The sequence below is a fragment of the Bubalus bubalis genome, chromosome 7 (genome assembly GCF_019923935.1).
Source record: "Bubalus bubalis isolate 160015118507 breed Murrah chromosome 7, NDDB_SH_1, whole genome shotgun sequence".
Taxonomy (NCBI): Eukaryota; Metazoa; Chordata; class Mammalia; order Artiodactyla; family Bovidae; genus Bubalus; species Bubalus bubalis.
This window is the reverse complement of record NC_059163.1, coordinates 115054376-115074475: the sequence shown is the minus strand read 5'-3', so window position 1 is coordinate 115074475 and position 20100 is coordinate 115054376. Positions and strand designations below refer to the sequence as shown.

At 41.8% G+C, this 20100-nt stretch overlaps 1 protein-coding gene across 2 annotated transcripts in view; it reads right to left on the bottom strand.

Annotated features, from left to right (window-relative positions):
* Positions 1-9275: 9275 nt before the first annotated feature.
* The window catches only part of ANXA5 (annexin A5), a 33015-nt gene continuing 22190 nt past the window's right edge, over positions 9276-20100 (bottom strand). For both annotated transcript variants that reach the window (XM_006043063.4, XM_006043064.4), the window contains exons 9-13: positions 14862-14955; positions 13728-13823; positions 11963-12021; positions 11632-11754; positions 9276-10419 (exon numbers count right to left, since the gene is read on the bottom strand). In XM_006043063.4, the coding sequence (XP_006043125.1) occupies positions 10357-10419; positions 11632-11754; positions 11963-12021; positions 13728-13823; positions 14862-14955 (435 nt within the window). In that variant the 3' untranslated portion in view covers positions 9276-10356. The remainder of the gene's footprint in view (positions 10420-11631; positions 11755-11962; positions 12022-13727; positions 13824-14861; positions 14956-20100) is intronic.

The window sequence follows — 20100 nt, the reverse complement described above, 5'->3', positions numbered from 1 at the left end:
CAGTCGTGTCCAACTCTGTGCGACCCCATAGACGGCAGCCCACCAGGCTCCCCCGTCCCTGGGATTCTCCAGACAAGAACACTGGAGTGGGTTGCCATTGCCTTCTCCAGTGCATTAAAGTGAAAAGTGAAAGTGAATTCGCTCAGACGTGTCCGACTCGTATCGACCCCATGGACTGCAGCCTACCAGGCTCCTCCATCCATGGGATTTTCCAGGCAAGAGTACTGGAGTGGGGTGCCATTGCCTTCTCCGCAATTTTGTGTTATTCCTGTTCAATTCAATAATAGTGCCTACAACTGGGAACAAATCAAATTTCATTTACAAAACATACATGATAATGCCTCTCTGAATGTACAATTATTACAAAAAGAAATCTTTGAAACCTTTTCTAAAAATCTGTCCTCTTACACTAATTTGAAAACTTTAGCTGAACAACTAGCTGATCAATTATCTGGGCTAGACCCACACGGATGGTTTCAAAGCATTACTCACAGCATCGGGTCTAAAACTGTAATCTTGGTGATTATCTTGACAATTATATTTGTCATTTACCGTTGCCTTCATGCAAAAACTGTTAAAACTAAACAAACTCAAATGGTCAAAATGCTTTTTACAAATATTATGAATAAATAAGGGGGAATTATCAGGCAATGTTTAACAGGAGGATTCCTACGTGCTGTTTCTCATAAATCCTCTGTTCTTTATTAGTTTCTGTTATCAGAAACCAGTGGAGCGGCACGCTGCTCCCAGGACTGAGGTCATAGGATGAGACAGGCTTGAATCTCCTTCAGTAAACATTCTCCTTACGACAAAACTGCTTAGTCTCGATCCTCTTTTCTTGAGATATGGATTGTCTCCTGACCTTGTGACCATTTTTAATCCCTTGTTTCCTTGGTAATGGTTGCTGTACATTTGCTTTTCTAATCTTTATCACTGTCAAAAGAAATCTCTTGTACAACAGCCTATATATACTCACAGAAAGATCTCTAAAGCACTTTTGCTCCATCAGAGCATGGGTCCCCGTGTCTTTCTTTCTTCCTCTCTCTCTGTCTCCCTCCCTCCTTCCGGCTCTCTCTTTCACTTTCTTATCATCGACTCCAGACCACCAGGTTCCGGTCCATTAAAGGATGCCAACACCATCTCTTTAAGAATTTCCATTTGTTGTGATACACACAGTCAAAGGCTTTAGTGTAGTCAATGAAGCAGAAGTAGAATGCATGTGTATGTGTGTGTGTGTGTGTATATATATATATATATATACACACACATATATATATATATATATATATATCTTTTCCAGATATTCAAGCTGGTTTTAGAAAAGGCAGAGGAACCAGAGATTAAATTGCCAGTATCTACTGGATTATCGAAAAAGGAAGAGAGTTCCAGAAGAACATCTATTTCTGCTTTATTGACTATGCCAAAGCCTTTGACTGTGTGGATCACAATAAACTGTGGAAAATTCTGAAAGAGATGGGAATACCAGACCACCTGACCTGCCTCTTGAGAAACCTGTATGCAGGTCAGGAAGCAACAGTTAGAACTGGACATGGAACAGCAGACTGGTTCCAAATCGGGCAAGGAGTACATCAAGGCTGTATACTGTTACCCTGCTTATTCAACTTGCATGCAGAGTACATCATGAGAAATGCCAGGCTGGATGAAACACAAGCTGGAATCAAGATTGCTGGGAGAAACATCAATAACCTCAGATATGCAGATGACACCACCCTTATGGCAGAAAGTGAAGAACTAAAGAGCCTCTTGATGAAAGTGAAAGAGGAGTGTGAAAAAGTTGGCTTAAAGCTCAACATTTCTAAGACTAAGATCATGGCATCTGGTCCCATTACTTTATGGGAAATAGATGGGGAAACAGTGGAAACAGTGGCTGACTTTGTCCATGGAATTTTCCAGGCAAGAGTACTGGAGTGGGTTGTCATTTCCTATATGTGTGTATGTATATATAAATGTGTCTATATATATATACATATATATATATATATATATATATATCAGAAATATGGATAGTTTCCTGGAAAAATTTTAATGAAAAATGATAAAAAATGTTTAAGGTTTTTGATACCCACCCCAACGGGGAATGGAATGGGCTGGGAAGTGAAAGGATAAGGTCTTCTTCCTTATAGTTAGTTCCATCCTTTTTGACTTTTTTAATTGTTCCATTTATTGCTTTGTTAAAAAACAAAGAAATTTTTCTTTAATAAGTTACTTCATGCAGTAATAAGCTAGTTAGTTCCAGAAATAGGGAAGTAGCAGGAATGGAAAGGAGGGGGCAGATGTGATAAACATATTGAAGGAAGTAGTATTTGGACTTGATAATTAGTTTAACATGAAACACAAAGAAAGAGAGGATATAAAAATATTTCCAAAATTTTGAGACTGAATAATTAAAAGAATTTTAGAGCCACTATCACAATAGGGAATTTGTGAGGGCAAACTTGTCTGTGGGATGTGTGATGAATATAGATTCAGACATTTGTGTATAAAAGCCAATGTTTTAAAAAAGTGAATTTAAATTTTTAAAATATTTCTCCATTTCAAATATCAAAACCCAGAAGACAGATTCACTCTGTAGAAGGTGCACCTTTTCTCTATGTGTACCTCTGGCTATATCTTCAAATGTTGTCAGGTTGAAAAATGAAGAGAAAAAATATCATGCATAGAAAATATCCAAAGACTGTAGGAAAAGGTGACAGTCCTCCATGCTCCACTGCAGGGTTGGGAGCAGGAGAGAAGGTGAGACTAAATTAACTACCAAACATCCTGGAAGAAAAACAAATCAGTGCTTCAGAAAACAACACTGACTTGCCTAAACCAGGGAAAGCAAGATGATTCTAAGCCACCAAGCTACAGATCAGTAACCTAGAAGGGAATTAAATTTTAAATTCACTTTTTGACTGAGGGTGAGGTGAGGAAGATGTGTAGGAATATCTTCTGTTCAAAAGACTGTTCTATACATGTGTCTCTTGCTGTCTCGCATACAGGGTTATTGTTACCCTCTTTCTAAATTCCATATATATGTGTTAGTATACTGTATTGATGGTTTTTTTTCTGGCTTACTTCACTCTATATAATCGGTTCCAGTTTCATCCACCTCATTAGAACTGATTCAAATGTATAGCTGAGTAATACTCCATTGTGTATATGTACCACAGATTTCTTATCCATTTGTCTGCTGATGGACATCTAGGTTGCTTCTATGTCCTGGCTATTATAAACAGTGCTGCGATGAACATTGGGTTACACGTGTCTCTTTCAATTCTGGTTTCCTCGGTGTGTATGCCCAGCAGTAGGATTGCTGGGTCATAAGGCAATTCTATTTCCAGTTTTTTAAGGAATCTCCACACTGTTCTCCATAATGGCTGTACTAGTTTGGATTCTCACCAACAGTGTAAGAGGGTTCCTTTTTCTCCAGTCTCTCCAGAATTTATTGCTTGTAGACTTTTGGATCGCAACCATTCTGACTGGCGTGAAATGGTACCTCATAGTGGTTTTGATTTGCATTTCTCTGATAATGAGTGATGTTGAGCATCTTTTCACGTGTTTGTTAGCCATCTGTATGTCTTCTTTGGAGAAATGTATATTTAGTTCTTTGGCCCATTTTCTGATTGGTTCACTTATTTTACTGGAATTGAGCTGCAGGAGTTGTTTGTATATTTTTGAGATTAATTCTTTGTCCATTGCTTCGTTTGCTATTATTTTCTCCCATTCTGAAGGCTGTCTTTTCACCTTGCTTATAGTTTCCTTTGTTGTGCAGAAGCTTTTAATTTTAATTAGGTCCCATTTGTTTATTTTTGCTTTTATTTCCAATATTCTGGGAGGTGGGTCATAGAGGATCCTGCTGTGATGTATGTCGGAGAGTGTCTTGCCTATGTTCTCCTCTAGGAGTTTTATAGTTTCTGGTCTTACGTTGAGATCTTTAATCCATTTTGAGTTTATTTTTGTCCAAAAGAACAGTCTTTTGGACTCTCTGTGGGAGAGGGAGAGGGTGGGATGATTCGGGAGAATGTCATTGAAACATGTATAATATCATATATGAAATGAATTGCCAGTCCAAGTTCGATGCATGATACTGGTTGCTTGGGGCTGGTGCACTGGGACGACCCAGAGGGATGGTATGGGGAGGGTGGAGGGAGGGGGGTTCAGGATGGGGAACACGTGTATACCTGTGGCAGATTCATGTTGATGTATGGCAGAACCAATACAAAAATAATAATAATAATTAAAAAAAGGAATATCTTCTGTTGCTGAAAAATGAACAAGCTCAGCATATGCAGAAGTGCAGTTTGTAAATTTATGCCAACAGCACCACCTACTGGGCACAAGATAGACTGTCACAGACCTGGTATGAGATTCTTCTAAGTGTGCATGTGTACACACACACACACACACACACACACAATTCGAGGGGGAAAAAATACCCACATAGATTTTTGATCTTAAGTATATATTCAAAATCCAGTAATAAAATATTTTTTCCCCATCTATGTCAGCTAAATTAGCTAAGGGTATGTATATGATTTGGAAGTTTCACTTATACTTGGGATATAGAAAATCATTCCTACCCTAATAAAGAGAAAATACTGAGTGTACCACACACTATTTTTTGGAAACCATCAGCGGTTAGCAGAAAAATGTCTCCACTCCCAGCAAAAAAAAAAGTCAGTGTCTTAATCCCTGGAATCTGTGAATACATGATCTCATGTGGCAAAAACGTATTTGCAGATGTGACTTTGAAATGGGAAGAGGGCCTAGACTACCCAGCTGAGCCCAGTATAAACAAGGTCCTTAAAAAGGGGCTGTGGAGGGAGTCACAGAGAGAGAAGGAGATGAGAGGTCAGGAAGCAGAAACTGGAGTGAACTGATTGCTGTTTTGAAGACAGAGGAAGGCCCCAATGTGGAGGAATCCAGGTATCCTCTAGAAGCTGGAACAGGCAGGATGGATTCTCCCCAGAGCCTCCAGAAGGACACAGTCCTGCTGACACCTTGATTTTAGCCCAGTGAGAATGATTTTGAACTCCAACCTCTCCAACTCTTTAAGATAGTAATTTGTGTTAAGCCACTAACTTCATGATTATAAAGAAAGCTGAGCGCCAAAGAATTGATGCTTTTGAACTGTGGTGTTGGAGAAGACTCTTGAGAGTCCCTTGGACTGCAAGGAGATCCAACCAGTCCATCCTAAATCAGTCCTGAATATTCATTGGAAGGACTGATGCTGAAGCTGAAACTCCAATACTTTGGCCACCTGATGTGAACAACTGATTCATTAGAAAAGACCCTGATCCTGGGAAAGACTGAAGGCAGGAAGAGAAGGGATGACAGAGGATGAGATGGCTGGATGGCATCACCAACTCAATGGACATGAGTTTGCGTAAACTCTGGGAGTTGGCGATGGACAGCGAGGTCTGGCGTGCTGTGGTTCATGGGGTAACAAGGAGTTGGACACGACTGAGCGAGTGAACTGACTGAACAACATCATGATATCTGATGTCTATATATTAAAAATCAGATGGATGAGAAATGGAATATTTTCTGCCATATAAGACAGAGGATGTTGTAGTCATCAGTGACCGCGGCCTGTCAACGGGAGCCTTTGAGACCCCAGGGAAACCCAGGAAGGAGAGGGAGCCCTGCCATCCAGCAGGAGCAGACCACAGCTGCTCCCTGCTGTGCACGCCAAGGAAGCTCAGGGTGTGAGAACAGGGGGCGCTGGCCCCAGAGAGCCAGGGTGCATATCCAAGGGGTGGTCTCAGTAAGCCCAGACTCCTGCATCTTCCTGTACAGAGAATAGCGCTATATTCCTTGAAGTATTTGGTTTTCTTTAACAATGATCCTTTGACATTCAGACTACCTGCCCGTTGTTGCTAGACTTCTATATAACCTGGCTCCCCGCCAGCTGCCTTGACACCCTGGAACAGTGCTCTCAGGGTTCCCTGAGATGCTATCGCCCAGGCCTGAGGTCCTAAAAATTCCTGCCAAAGAAAACGTAACTCTCAACTTTCAGCTTGTGCGTATTTTTTCAAGTTGACAATAGATATTTTAATTTGTAGTTTAAAACTACCCTTCTCCCCAAAATAGAAAGCTCATGACAGGCTTCAATGGCAAACCCACTAAACACCAAACATAAAATTTAGGAAACAGGAAATTTTTCATACCAGCTCTACACAAACCCACACAAGATAGATTAGAAATACTTCTCAATTCATTTTATGAGCGCAGGTTTACTGTGATATCAAAACTAGACAAAAAAGTATTTCAAGAAAACTACAGTCCCATATCCCGCATAAACACAGAAAAATCCTCAAACAAGTACTAGAAAAAAACCCAGCAATACATAAAAATGATAAAGCATTGCTGACAAAGTTCAGTTCCATCCTGGGAATGCAAGATTGTTCAAGATTTGAAAACTGTGGACAAAAAGCTGGCGCTCGCCAAGGGCATTTGCCATCTACCTCCGTGGGGACTGAGTCCCGTGCGCTGCAGCTGTCGACCTTTGACATGCCTGAAAAGAGTTCAGGGTGGACAACAGGAATGAGGCGCTCTGTGCTCCAGGAAAACTGGTGTACCAGTTATTTTCAGGAATTGATTTTATGAGCCCAATGCTTGCATCTCTTCGTATCCAATAAAAGCACTAAATCCCTTCATGGTGACATCAGCTCCTCACCACTAGCAGAAAACATTTTGTGCGATAAGTGCTTGACTGCATGAACTTTCCCTTCACCAGAATCACATAAACTGACATTCCCCCGCACCCCACCTCTTTGGAGCAGTCTCTCAGAACCATCTGAGGTGCCGTCTCCAGGGTGGCAGTCCTCATTTTGCTCCAAATAAAACTTAACTCACATCTCTCATGCTGTGTATCTTTTTTAAGTCAACAACATCAGTTGATGTAATTCACCTTATCAACAGAAAAAGAAGAAAAACCAAGAGTCTGGTTCAAAATGGCGACATAGAAGGATCTTGAATTTATCTTCTCTAATGGACACTACATCTACAGCTCAGAAGGGAAAACTTTCCTCTATGGGAGATGAAAAAGAAAAAAAAAAACCAAACACCTAGCTAAGTAACTCCTATGCATCAGACAAATGAGGAAAAATCTACAATGAAGCTGGGAGGAGAAACTGAGACACAGTCTCACCATAAACCTCACCCCAGCACACTCACTCCGCCTTGCCCCAGACTGCCAGGATCTCCCAGGACTGCTTGCACACTCACTCCGCCTTGCCCCAGTCTGCCAGGATCTCCCAGGACTGCTTGCACACTCACTCCGCCTTGCCCCAGACTGCCAGGATCTCCCAGGATTGCTTGCACATTCACTCCGCCTAGCCCCAGTCTGCCAGGATCTCCCAGGACTGCTTGCACACACACTCACTCCGCCTTGCCCCAGTCTGCCAGCATCTCCCAGGACTGCTTGCACACACACTCACTCCGCCTTGCCCCAGTCTGCCAGCATCTCCCAGGACTGCTTGCACACTCACTCCGCCTTGCCCCAGTCTGCCAGCATCTCCCAGGACTGCTTGCACACTTGGTCTGGCGCAGCAGTCACAGAAGCTGCTACTCACGAGACCCCTCCTGGTTGCCTGGCTCTGGTGGCCACTGGGGCTTGCATGCAAATGTCCCACAGGAATGTTACAATCAATCAATCCTTGACTGGTTGCCCGTGCTCAGGGACAGCAGCTTGAAAGAAGTAAAACTGTCATTATTTACAGGTGACATGATACTAAAAAGAAAACCCTAAAGACACTACCAAACTACTAAACAAATTCAGTAAAGTTACAGGATAAAAAAAATATATACAAAATGCCCCTGCATTTCTATACACTATAACAAACTATCAGAAATTAAGAAAACAATCCCATTTACTACCACGTCAAAAAAAATAAAATAAAATATTTAGGGATAAACTTAACCAAGGAGGTGAAAATTCTAAGAAACTGATGAAAGAAGTTCAAGAAGACACAAATAAATGGAAAGATATATATTCCATACTTATAGATTGAATAATTAATACTGTTAAAATGGAAAGATATATATTCCATACTTATGAATAATTAACACTGTTAAAATGTCCATGTGACACAAAGCAATCTACAGATTCAATGCAATCCCTATCAAAATCTCAACAGCATTTTTCACAGAAATAAAACAAACAATCCTAATTTTTATGTAACCGCAAGACTCCAAATGGCTAGAGAAATCTTGAGAAAGAAAAACAAAGTTGGAGACAACATGCTTCCTTATTTTCAACCATATTATACAGCTATGGTACCAAAACAGTAAGGCATTGGCTTAAAAGGGCTTCCCTAGTGGCTCAGATGGTAAAGAATCTGCCTGCAATGCAGAAGACCTGGGTTCAATCCCTGGGTTGGGAAGATCCCCTAGAGAAGGGAATGGCAACCCACTCCAGTATTCTGGCCTGGAGAATTCCACGGACAGAGGAGCCTGATGTATAGTCTATGGGGTCACAAAGAGTTGGACACGACTGAGTGACTAACACCAACTATTGGCATAAAAATAGACATATAGTTTATACAGATCAACACAGCAGACTAGAAAGCCCGGAGATAAACCCAGGGATACATGGTAAATTACTGTTCAACAAAGGAGCCAAGGATATATAATAGGAAAAAACAGTCACTCCAGGATACAGTGCTAGGAAAACTGGACGCCACACGTAGAAGAGCAGAACTGGGCCTACACCATATATAGGACTTAACTCAGAACGGACTGAAGTTGTGAATGCAAGACCTGAAACCACAAGACTCCCAGAAGAAAAACATGGATGGCCACCTCCTTGACATCAATCTTGGTGATGATTTTCTGGACATCAAAAGCAAATATAAACATGTGGGGTTACATCAGTCGAAAAGCTTCTGCACAGCAAAGGAAACCATCAACAAAATTAAGAGGCAACCTACAAATGGGAGAAAATATTTCCAAATCCTATGTCTGATAAGGAGCTAATATCCAAGATATTGGAGGGTAATATCCAAAATATACAAAGAGCTCAAATAATAGTAACAACAACAAATAATCTGATTTAAAAATGGGCAGAGGATCTGCCGTTTTTCTACTTAAGATAAAACAGATGGAAAAGATATACATGGTGTGGGGCGTCTCCCCAGGCTCACATGAGTCATCTTCGCCTCCACAGAGCAGCAGGAGGGCTGTCCCCAGATGTGCCCCCTGAAACCCAAATGCACTCCATTAACCTTCATGACTCATAGAAGCCACAGAAAAGAAAACATTAAGACAGATCTGGTAACATGTTTTATTCATACGACTTTTCTCCGAGTGACTTTCACATCAGGAATGTTTGGGTTTTATTTTTTAGTTTAAGTTTTTAAATCAACTTTTCCAATAAGCAAGTAGTGTTAGCATTGCTTTAACTGATGCCCACATAAACATGCTACCAATAAATGAGAACGCTTAATGGCTTACTACATGCTATGTATGTGCTTAGTTGGTAATTTGTGTCTGACTCTGCAACCCCATGGACTGTAGCCCACCAGGCTCCTCTGAGAGTCCAGGGGATTCTCCAGGCAAGAATACTGGAGTGGGTAGCCACTGCGTTTCCCAGGGGATCTTCCCCACTCCAGCATCTCTTAAGTCTCCCGAATCAGCAGGCGGGTGCTTTACCGTCTGAGTTACCAGGGAAGCCCCCCAGCTTCAACTCCTCCCTTATCCCCTACGCACAGGAAATTCATTCTGCAGTGTTGCTATTTCATGCTTTTCAACCAAAAGTCAACTTGTAATAACTTTTGACAATTCAGTTGTCAACTGATAACACTGTCAACTGATTAGCCTGAAAAAAATATATTCTTGTTCAATATGTAAATCAAATAAGTTTTCTAGACATACACCCACGAGAAATTCAGGAAGACGGATATGTTTATTATTCATTAATCTTTTGACTGCAACCATTATAATTTTTTTGGTTTAACTTGGTAGCAAACATGATTAATAACACTTCTAGGAGTTCACAATTTCAAGGCTAAGGTTCCGATTAAGGTAATATGGTTATCAATTTAATATAAATGAAGCTTTTTTAAAAGGCTGAAAGCAGTCTGCCTCTTACAGGAAAATATAAATGATCCAGACTTTAGTCCTAGTAACATAAGTACACTTTAGTGCTACAACAGTTAAAGAGAAAGATCTTAACTAAAGATCAGAAAGGAGCACTGCTACGTTCTTCTACAACATTTATGTTTTGGCCACAGCATGCTAGCGTGAGTAAGGCAGTGTGCTCAGCACTGGCGTGCAGAGTGCGGTGAGCTGCGCTGCAGGAAGGCAGTGGTGCCGGGCAGACACGGCGCGGGGCGGCTCCCCAGGCTCCCGTCAGTCATCTTCGCCTCCACAGAGCAGCAGGAGGGCTTTCTTATAGTCCCCAGACGTGTCCCCCTGAAACCCAAATGCACTCCGTTAACCTTCATGACTCACAGAAGCCACAGAAAAGAAAACATTAAGACAGATCTGGTAACATGTTTTATTCATATGACTTTTCTCCGAGTGATTTCACATCAGGGATGTTACAGAGAGTATCCTACTGATGAGACTGATGTTTACCTTTTAATTTTACCCCTTAAAAGCTCAGTCCTGTCAAAGACAGTGAAGTGTGTTCTCCCCTCCAGTAACACAGCGAACAGGGAAGCTTTTATAACCATGTTCAACTCAAGCTTTCTGAACAAACTTAAGTCTCTGTCACACAGTATATGTCTGGCCATGGGGGGTGGGCCACACTGGGACTGCCTGGCTGTATGGCTTTGCCTCAGACAGGAGGGCAAGGTACATTTTGCCTCTGCTCGTGCCATGCACAGATATGTGTGATTGGTTATATTTCAAGCTTTGAGTCATTGGGAGGACTCTGTAGTGCCCATCAGCTGAGCCACATCTCACACACGCACACAAGGAAAAAGCCTGCTCAACTGAAACGCTGCTCTGCACACAACCCACATTCCCCTTTATCAAACAGAAAGACAGAGACAGGAAGGAAGGAGGGAAGGAATGAAGGTGGTGGGGAGGGGGTGGCGGTGGTGGGGGGAGGGAGGGAGAAGAAAAACACAGAAGGCTTTAAGCCAAATTTAATCACAAACCAGTGTCCCTTGCTTTTAAAAGAACAAAAATGATAGCAATACTTAAGCTCTTTATTTATACCTAATATGACCTGTTTGGTTCTTTGCTGAACTATGAACCAATACTAGAAACCAGGTGATAACAGACATAGAAACCAGGTGATAACAGACAAGAAAGAAAAGACCGATACATTAATAAAAGAAAGGCGAAACTGATAAAGACAGCTGGAACTGATAAAAGGCAGAAAGAACAAACACTCCTGTGGACAAGACTGGATTTAGTGAGTCATCTGTCACCACTACTAAATAACGCCCCTAAGCTCACCTGGAGCCTCAGCCTCACCAAGAGCCAACCCTTCACCCGGGAGCCAGCATCTGCACTTCAGGAGACACTATGCCAAATTCTGTACCTCAGAGCTCTAATCACACCACTAGAATTTTAAAGTTGACAGAAGAATCGGGTTCTCCCATCCATGTCTTCCACGCTATTTATTGTCCCGCTGAGGATTTCCAAACATAATTTAAAGAAAGATTTTACTACCTTAATCATGGAATAAAGAGAGGTGCCAAAATTCTTCCTAAACTCCTTCCTAATGTTATACAGATCAATCTCACTTCTGGAAACCACAACTCTGATGAGGGTATGATCATCTGTTCCAGCTCCCTTTGAAAAAGAAAAAGAGAGACACACATTGTTTAAAAATATCAATTATAGCATCAAACTCTCCTGAGTTGGGTGAGTCAATAAAGTAAAACAAGTAGTAGAATTCAACCACCTGTTTTAAGGAGAGGGAAAAAAAAAACCTCAAGGTCTGTTCTCTAAAACATATTAGAGAGATAATTTAGATAGAAGATTCAAGGCATGCACTTACCTTCATAGCATAGTAGAGGGTTTCTGCAAGGTAGGCAGGTATACTGCGAATGGATTTCACTAAGAAAATAAATATAATGGTCACATGCTATTCTCATGTGAAAAGGATTAAGTACTTAAAATCAAAGGTGCCTCATGCCTGTGGCTCTTCTTAAACACAAGTATGAAAGTAACGCAGGTGAAAGAGCTGCTCTTTCACAAGCTGCTCTGATTTCCTTGCTACAGAGCATCTCCACAGATGGTGGCTTGAGTCCTCCTCAGAGTTCTGAAGTCTACACAGAAAGGCACGCGGCACAGGGGCTGCTGCACGGTTGTCACCCCCTTTCTGCTACGACCACCTTTCTGCCGAAGTTTTGGCAGCCTGCGCCGTTAAGCCACAACCTTCTTCATCCCCACGAATTATACAAATCTCCTAGGAGTTTTCATTTCAATATATTCAAGCAAACAATGTACACCATTACCCTATGTAATCTGGCAAACCTCAGACTATCTGCCTGTAACCTTAATCTAGGTATTCCCTCTGTATTCTATAATATCCATGATTCACACAGAGCCATATGAGACTTGCCCATTTTGGTAGAAACACCCAAACAGAAGAGCACATTCCCTGAATATGTACACATCTACTGTTATGTTAGGACTCCTCAGAACTCAAGTCCACTAGCTTCAGAAACTATCATATAAAAGTTCCTTAATATTCAAAAACAGGGAATTCCCCAGTGGTCTAGTGGTTAAGACCCCGTGCTCTCACTGCCAAAGGCTTGGTTGGGTTCAGTCCCTGGTTGGGGAACTAAGATCCCACAAGCTGCATGGTATGGCCAAAAAAAGAAGAGGAACACTTAATATACAAAAATAACAAATCGCTGATTGGAGGCTGTATTTTCTCTTTTCCAATGCTTAAGAAAAACAGCCACTGGTAACTAAAACTGTCATAACTTTTCTGTGCATTCTATTTTGAACGGACCATCTAAAAGATTTCTATTAAAATTCATTAACTACAGATCGAAATGAAAGGCTACTGTTACTGCTGGTTCGTGCACACATTGAGCTTATTTTCCAGAAGACAGACAGCACAAAAACTTCAGCTCAACACCATATACTTGGAACAAACAGCAGACAGAGGTTCACTCCAAACCTATATGGACACTGGGACTACAGCAAACTCACAAACTAGATGTTCCCTGGATCTGGAGAGTATGTAATAATACTACAGTAAAATGCACAAACTCGGTCCTCCAATTTTCCACGTTACTGTGAATATTTAGCTAAAATAAAATTCTAAACTATTTCCTCAGGTTAATAACCACTATCACATTTTCCAGTATAGCAAAGATACTTTTTCTAAATCAGATCCCAACTTCTCAGTGTGCCTCAAAACTGTGACAATGGTATTCTAAACAAAAAACTCCACGGGTATCAGAAATAACATCTACAAGAAAAATGTTTACCTCTTGAGATAACAATGCCCATACTTCAAGTTCACAATTAAATAGTAATATTTTTAATGCCACTTTAAAGTGATTTCTAAAAAAAATTATCTTAGTGTTCCCATAAGATAAAATGAAATAACCAGAGAGTTCACTTTTTTGCAACATCTAAGCAGATTCTGAATTGGAAATCTAGGCGTTTGCTTCACCCATATGTCATGATTAAGCTCTCTTTTAATATAAAGAAACTGATGGTTATTTTTTACATATAGCTTCAACTGAATAAAGTTCTTTAGCTCTTAACACCATGAATATTATATACATTATAAAATTACTTACCAACAGCAAGGAGAAGCTGTTCCAAATTGCCAGAAGTCTCCCGGTCAATGGTTTCTTCAATTTGAAACCCGGATATAGTCATGTATTTGTCAAACACTAGAAAACATGAAGACAATTTCTTAATTACATAGGAACCACTCTTTCCAGAAAGAAGACATTTACTCTAACCAGGTACTGTCCAAGCAAACACAAATTTTCCCTTTATCCTTGCTGACAAACCTTGATTTTGCTCAGAGTCTCAATGTGCCAAGCTCAAAACAACAGATCATAAATGTTCTTTGTTCACTCATTTCCCAGCCCCTCCTTGCTAGTTATAACCAATAAGACCCAAAGGTAAATTTGCTGGAGGGGATTCTGAAAAATCTCTCTTTCCTTATTAACTAAAAGTAATGGACGAATTGGGGGCAGGAGGAGAAGGGGATGACAGAGGATAAGATGGCTGGATGCCATCACTGACTCGATGGATGTGAGTCTGAGTGAACTCCGGGAGATGGTGATGGACAGGGAGGCCTGGTGTGCTGCGATTCACGGGGTCGCAAAGAGTCGGACACGACTGAGGGACTGAACTGAACTGAACTGAATGGACGAATAGCATTAGTTTACCCTTGTCTTCTTGCTGTGAAAACATCAGCCGTCTTGTGACAATGAGGTACGGAGCATGAGAAAGAGAACCAGAGCAGAGAACAGCTGAGCAGCAAGCAGAAAGAGCCTGGGTCCTGCCAAACCACCCAAGTAACGCCCGACAGAGAGCCCCACCCTAAAGCCACTCTCGGCAGGGTTCCCTGTTACTCGCAACTGAACTCACTACCACCCGCTAGAAGAACGGATGAAAATCCACAGCGGAGCTCTGAAGTACCACCTACAGCTCGGTGATATGTGACTATGAGTAACTATCCAGTGGCCTACCTCCCTCATTACCCTGACAGCAAAGAGCAGAATAAGGGTCTCGAGTTTTGTAAAACCTACAATGGCAGCAAAGAGAATTATGCGATTTCCCAAGGTCACCAAAGGAAGAAAAAAACAAACCAGATTCATTCAGTAAAAGCCTGTTATGCATCAGGTATTTTGGCATACTGGCTCTTTAGTTTCAAAATTAATCAAAGTACCTGTATCATACGCATTTTTCTCACTCACCTCTTCTCAAGTGAGATACACTTCGTGTTCCAAAGATGGTAATAAACTTTTCTTCATCTGTTCCCCATTTCAGTTCTCCAGCCTGGAACAAAGCCTATAAAAAAAATTCAACTTCAAAATTGTTCTCCCATCTCATTTCCAGGTTCTTAATCACACATGTGCTGTTTTCCCTGAATATTAATTTGCCTGACTCCTATTTATATTTCAATTCTAATATTTCCTACTCTGAAACTCAGTTCACTAAGTTTGGAGCCACTTCAAAGCTCACCACTGAACTCTGCCGCAGAAAATTAAAGGGTCAAAACAGTAAAGCAGGACAACAGTGCTCGGTTAAATGTTTCCAAAGTGTCTACCATGACTTGCAATCATTCAAGAGCAAGGACATGTGTGGTGGAGAGTCCTGATTACCTCACTGCTCATACACCACCCATTCACAGACCAGGAAGGGGTCTGTGACGTGTGTTATGCTTGCTCTGTAGTTGTTCAATAACATGTGATAAAACTCCATAGTCTCTTTACAACTAAAATTTAGCCAATGCTAGCTACAAAAAGTTTTCCCATTTGTAAGAGATCACATGAACGTTTTTAAAGGCTGTGACTATAGCACAGTGCCCGGCATACAGCAGGCACTTAACATACATTTGTTGAACAGTTTGAGTGTCTATATATATTTTTTTTACATGCAAAAGAATATACTCTCCAATATTCATATCATTGCTGAAAGAATTATTCACAAACATCATCATTAAATCTGAGCCCACATACTGAGATGTCAGTAATTCATTAAAAGTCAGAGAATCAATCTTTATAATATCTATGCTGCTACTGCTGCTAAGTCGCTTCAGTCGTGTCTGACTCTGTGCAACCCCATACACGGCATCCCACCAGGCTCCCCCATCCCTGGGATTCTCCAGGCAAGAACACTGGAGTGGGCTGCCATTTCCTTCTCCAATGCATGAAAGTGAAAAGTGAAAAGTGAAGTCGCTCAGTCGTGTCTGACTCTTCGCGACCCCATGGACTGCAGCCTACCAGGCTTCTCCGCCCATGGGATTTTCCAAGCTAGAGTACTGGAGTGGGGTGCCATTACCTTCTCCTATAATGTCTATACTACCATTTTAATCATTTCAAGGTAAGTATACTATTACAGTAAGCCAAATGCAATTGCTGAGACTACTACTGAGCTGTCCTTATGCCCACAGGAGGCGAAACAAATGACAGGAGGTGACCAAAGCACGTGTTTGGATGCAGAATTTTTGGTCACAGTATGTTTGAGAATACAGGTGATAGTACTGCTACATCGATTTTCTTTTACACTTCCAGAGAAACACATTCACACCCCATATCGAAATTAACTTATTTTAATGATTAAAATAAACAGTATCAATCCTGGTCATGTGAGCATGTTCTTCAAAACTAAAAAGTTATTACAAGAGTCTTGCAAGTATCTAAACTTTAGAACCATATCAGGATGGTACAGACCTCTTAAGGTAACTTTTTTAATCTAATTATAAAATAACACATTCATTGATAAATTTTATAAAACAGAGAAAAAACGTAAATAAGAAAATTTAAATTACCAAGAATTATCAACTTTCTGAAGATACTGGCTACTACCTCTAGAATGTTCTCACATAGACATAAGACATACACATACATTAACACTTAAAAGTGGGGAATTACTCACCCTGTACAATAATGCATGCACTGCTGACGCTCTCCTTTCTTATCAATTGTTTTATATTTCTAGGGTTATTCTCTAGTAGCTATAGCTTGCATGGAATTAACTGGTGAGATGGCTATTTTTAACTACAGTCCCCTAATTTTCTTGTAAGAATTATGTTTGGGATCATTATCTAGTCTAAAACTACTCCTAGGGAACCTGGTGGCCCAGGGGTTGACTTGGCACTTCCATAGCACGGGGTATGGGGTCCATACCTCATCAGGAAACTAGGAACCCACAAGCTACCCAGCACATCCAAAGTATTAAGAAAAAAACCTAATACTAAATAAATCATATGCAATAATAATGATGGCACCATCAGAGCAATATTTAAAAGTTTTTATTTTATCTTAAGGTAAGGGTTAAAATGGCCCAGTATCCAAGGAGCTGTTTTAGCTGAGGGATCGTCACACTTCCTCACTCTCCCGCTTCTGTAAGAAGGGGCTTTTCAGTTCCCCCAAGCAGTGTGATAACCTCCGATTCCCATGAAGAATACAGAGGTTTAGGAATCAAAAAAAGATCTGCTGCTGCTGCTGCTAAGTCGCTTCAGTCGTGTCCAACACTGTGCGACCCCATAGACGGCAGCCCACCAGGCTCCCCCGTCCCCAGGATTCTCCAGGCAAGAACACTGGAGTGGGTTGCCATTTCCTTCTCCAATGCATGAAAGTGACAAGTGAAAGTGAAGTCGCTCAGTCGTGTCCGACTCTTCGCGACCCCATGGACTGCAGCCCACCAGGCTCCTCCATCCATGGGATTTTCCAGGCAAGAGTATTGGAGTGGGGTGCCATTTACCTGGGCCTTGTATTTATCTGTGTTTGTATTTATTTATCTTAGATGAATTCTTAATCGCTTCTTAGGCCTCAGTGTCTTCATCTACACAGGAATACTGTTTCTATAGTTACTGATGGAAATTCTATAGCTCACATGATGAATTCATGGAACAGTGTTAGGCAATCAATAGAAGGAATTCAGTATTGATTCCCTTGTCCCTCCTTCCTTTAAGAGCTCAACTTTCTCTCCATAGAAAGTATAAAACAAAGATTTGGTGCGGGAAGAAGTAAAATCAGATCAACATACTAAAAATGTTTTTTAAACAAGTGAATTATCTACAGAATGTTCAATTGCCAGGTGAATGACTCACTGAGGCTTACCAAATCCCTGAAATAATAAGAATCTTCTTGGTGCCAGGTATCAGCAGAGAAAAAAATTCAAAAGCTTATGAAAGGGCCCTTTAGTTGTCTTGGATTACTCTGAATTATGAAATCTGAAATTCTCACTGGGGTTTCCCTGTGGCTCAGATAGTAAAGAATCTGCCTGCAATGCAGGTGACCGGGGTTCAGTCTCTGGGTTGGCAAGATCCTCTGGAGAAGGAAACAGCAACCCACTCCAGTGTTCCTGCCTGGAGAATCCCCTGGAGAGAGGAGCCTGGCGGGCTACCGTCCATGGGGTCGCACAGAGTCAGACACTGACTGAGTGACTAACACTTTCACACTCAAGGGATTTACAGGCACACTGCAAGCCTGAGAGGCACCTCTTTACAGTGCGTGCTCTGAGCAGAGGAATCAGTGAAATGGAGGTGAGAATGTCCCGTTCGCACTCCGTGGTCTCACCCTGCAGCAGGGCTCCCAGCACAAAAGCAGTCCCCCGCCCGCTAACGCAGGCCTCGCTGCGGGTACCAGAGATGGCTGAAGCTGCTTCTCTCACGGTGCCCACAGCCCCTGAGAAGCAGCCAGGATTCCACTCCTGAGACTCAGAGTGTGAGGACCAGCACGGCTCCTAGAGAAGTGCACACAACGCCCGCCTGGAAGGCACAGGGCTCATCTCAACCACACTCAAAGCCCTAAGGTCGGGGAGTACGAGTGTGTGGGCTGCATCAGCTTTGTTCCCTCAAGGCCAAGGCGAAGCTATATCTTTCCTTCCAATCTATTTCAATAAGCACATTTTGGGGAGGGAGAAATAAGAGAGAGGAACTAACAGGTAAGAACAGCAAAACTGTGGTCTAGTGAGAGAGGAAGGGCTTCAGAGGCAGATAAGCACAGGTGGAAATTCCAGCTCCAGTGCAACTCAGTGGGGGCCATGGGCTTGTTTCTCAAACCCCTGAGCTTCAGCTTCCTCATTCCTTCCTCATAGAATGGAAATGATGCCCTCTATGTTAAGAGTTATGCACTGGTTCATGCATTAGTTCTTTACTGAGTGCTAATCCTATGCCCTGAGTGGGCACTCAGGTCAACAGACAGCTTCTAGGTCAGGTGGCACCGCCGTGACAGGAAGCTTGAGATGCTCCCGTCTCCCCTGCAAGGAGCACCCGGCGCACGTGGGCGTCGGGCAGGGCAACCTGCAAGGAGCCAACAGGAGGGCTGAGCCCTGAGGAGGAAGAGGTGACGGAGTGGAGGCAGGGCAGGAGGAGAAAGCTGGAGGCGTAAGAAAGAGAGAGATGATAAAACCACATTTAGGGGCCTGAACTTTATCCTGCAGACACTTGGCTCCACTGAAGGTTTTTAAGGTTTTAAACAGAGATGGGACACAGCAGGTTTGCATTTTATAAGGGATAATGAGGAAAACGTCAAATACTTCAGACAGCCCCTTGCACACATTCATTTCCTTTTCCTTCTCCAGCCACACACAGATGATAGCATCCTAACACCATAACGATATCAACCCAATTTAGATTAGAATAACGTTCTCCTCTTTTCTATTAACAAAGTCAGATCACATATCCAAAGGCTGCTTCACAGCGAACCGTCAACTGGAGGAGTGAATATAGCTTTTTCTCTTTCAATGGTGAATAACTAACAATCAAAATTTTATATTTTATTACAGGCATACCACTTTATTGCATGCTTTACAGATATTTCATTTTTCACAAACTGAAGGTTTGTAAACAACCCTGAGTCAGGCAGGTTTACCAGAACCATTTTTCCAACAATGTTTGCCCACTTTTGTCTCTCTGGGTCACATTGTGGTAATTCTCACATTTCAAAACTTTTCATTATTATTATGTTTGTCATGGTGATGTGTGATCAGTGATCTTTGATGTTACTATGTAGTTGTTTTGGCATTTTTTTAGCAATGAAGTATTTTTATTTAAGGCTTCCCAGGTGGCACAGTGGTAAAGAATCTGCCTACCAATGCAGGAAACACAGATTCAATCCCTGGGTTGAGAAGATCCCCTGGAGAAGGGAACGGCAACCCACTCCAGTATTCTTGTCTGGAGAATCCCATGGACAGAGGAACCTGGCAGGCTACAGTCCATCAGTTCGAAACGAGTTGGACACAACTTTGCAACTGAGCTCGAGCACTGTTCATTTAAGGGAGATACACTGTTTTTAGATATAATGCTACTGTACAGTTACTGAAGTATCACATAAACATAATTTTTATATGCACTGAGAAACCAGGACAATTTCTGTAACTTGCTTTATTCTGATAGTCACTTTCGGGTGGTGGTCCAGAACCAAACCCACACTATCTCCGAGGTTAGCCTACGTGGGAAACGTGACCGGAGAGACAGGACTAGGG